At 26.0% G+C, this 2,130-nt stretch overlaps 1 protein-coding gene across 1 annotated transcript; it reads right to left on the minus strand.

The window, feature by feature from the left end:
• Positions 1-633: 633 nt before the first annotated feature.
• On the minus strand, positions 634-1,857 carry LOC124421248. The gene is made up of 2 exons (XM_046956123.1): positions 1,446-1,857; positions 634-1,386 (listed from the first exon to the last, which is right to left on the minus strand). The coding sequence occupies exons 1-2, from the start codon at positions 1,653-1,655 to the stop codon at positions 1,183-1,185; spliced, it is 414 nt and encodes a 137-aa protein (XP_046812079.1). The 5' UTR covers positions 1,656-1,857; the 3' UTR covers positions 634-1,182.
• Between the last annotated feature and the right edge of the window lie 273 nt (positions 1,858-2,130).

Consider the following 2,130-nt stretch of genomic DNA (forward strand, 5'->3'; position numbering starts at 1 on the left):
TATCTATCTATCTATCTATCTATCTATCTATCTATCTATCTATCTATCTATCTATCTATCTATCTATCTATCTATCTATCTATCTATCTATCTCTCTATCTATCCATCCATTTTAGCTAGTAATTTTACTAGTCCACACAACGACTTCTTGGCAAAACACAGCATATTGAAAATGTTACAATTATGATTACTGCAATCGGAGTAAAAAATCCCATTTGCAAAACCTTCATAAATAATTACAAAATTCACCTTTTTTATAAAAAGCATTTCATACGTAAAAAAAAACTAAATATTTTACATGTATTCAAGGAATTTATTTAAAATTCAACTCATGTATTTACAAAAAATAATACCAGAATACGATGAAAACAAAAACAAGAAAAAAAACTTAAACGTCAAGTTGTCAGGTCTTGTTAACGGAGTTTAATACAGGAATATATTCACAAAACGTACACAGTAGAGCAATAATAACAACAACTGCAGCAGTAACAATAAACATAAATAATAACAAAGAACACAAGAACCTTAAAGAAAAAAAAAACTAAGCAAAACAGAAAAAGTTACCATACACTGTGAGAAAAAACATAGCAATTTCAATAAGGTTTTATTTTATTAAAAGTTACATTTTACAATTTATTTTAAAATAATAATATGCTGCTGCTGTTTAAGAATATTAAATATACTTAAAAAGAGTGTTATTATGGAAAAAAATATAAACAATTTTATTTGTTTACATTTATATTTCTTTTTCTTTGTACTGACGGAAGTTGTTGTTTTAATTTACATGAAATTACTGTTACTTAGCTGCACTTGCCACACGCAAAACCTTTAATAGGTTTTTAAAACATTTTCAGTTTTTTTTTTTAGTTTTTATTTTAACTACGAGTACGAATATTTAATTAATACGCTGTGCAATTCATTTATATATTTCAATATATAACTTGGCACCAAATATAGGAAAACATAATTTAGTAGGCTAAATTATTATAGTAATAGTTTTATATTTTTAAATTGCAAAACAAAAATGTTTAATGAGAAACCAGGTAAACATTTTTAGCAAAAACAAATTCCGATTTCTCAGGTAATAAAGATTTTCTTAAAATCTAGATTAAAAACTTTGAATTTGAACAAGAAATATTTATAATTTCATTTCGAAAATTCTTTTATCCTTTAAAAATTAAATCAATTAAACTGTCCCGGAAATTTTTTACGCCCATATCTCTGCCAACGTTGTTTATTACGTTTATGTCTTTTTATATTCACTGCTGCTGTTAAGTGACGTTTCTTATAAGTTCTCGGCATACGTTTGCGAGGAACTTTGCTCATTCTGGACGTCTTTGATTTCCATTTTAAACGGGGTCTTATATCTTCAAAACTTTGAGATTTCTATAAAAAAAGAGACAATAGTAATTTTCCTAGCTATTACGCTCTCAATAATAACCCACCTTTTGTTTAAACTCCTTTCTAGCTTGAACTGACAAATTAGTCCAAACTTTTAGGCCATTTTGTAAAAGTTTCCTAAGACCATAACGAGGATGTTGCGTTTTATAGAAACGTAAAAAATTTATATACGAATTACAGGTCAATAGCTGAGGATTACGATTAAGAACACGAGTAAAATTATTTGCTTGACGTTTTCTTAAAAGAGATGACATGTTAGAAATTTATACGAACAATTTTGTTGATTTTGGCAAAATCTCTTAAAAACAAGTGTCAATTTTTACGAATTGATGATGAATACATTGAAATATTTTTAGAATTTTTGTTGATGATGATGCTGCTGCTCTTGTCCCTTGGGCATTTTTCTGTGTTAGCTGGTTTTTCATGTTTTATTTTTGAATTTAAAATTGAAATATATTTTTTTTCTTTGAAAAAAATTGACAAATCACGTTTTGAGTGAAATGAAAATGAAAAAAAGTAAATGACAAAAAAAAAAAAATAAATAAATAAATTAAATTAAATAAATGTGTAAAGAGGAAAAATATCTCATGCGAGTTTTCTTTTATATGTAGATAGATAGAAAGATAGATAGATAGAAAGATAGATAGATAGAAAGATAGATAGATAGATAGATAGATAGATAGATAGATAGATAGATAGATAGATAGATAGATAGATAGATAGATAGAT

This window comes from Lucilia cuprina, unplaced genomic scaffold (genome assembly GCF_022045245.1).
Source record: "Lucilia cuprina isolate Lc7/37 unplaced genomic scaffold, ASM2204524v1 Scaffold_7778, whole genome shotgun sequence".
Classification (NCBI taxonomy): domain Eukaryota; kingdom Metazoa; phylum Arthropoda; class Insecta; order Diptera; family Calliphoridae; genus Lucilia; species Lucilia cuprina.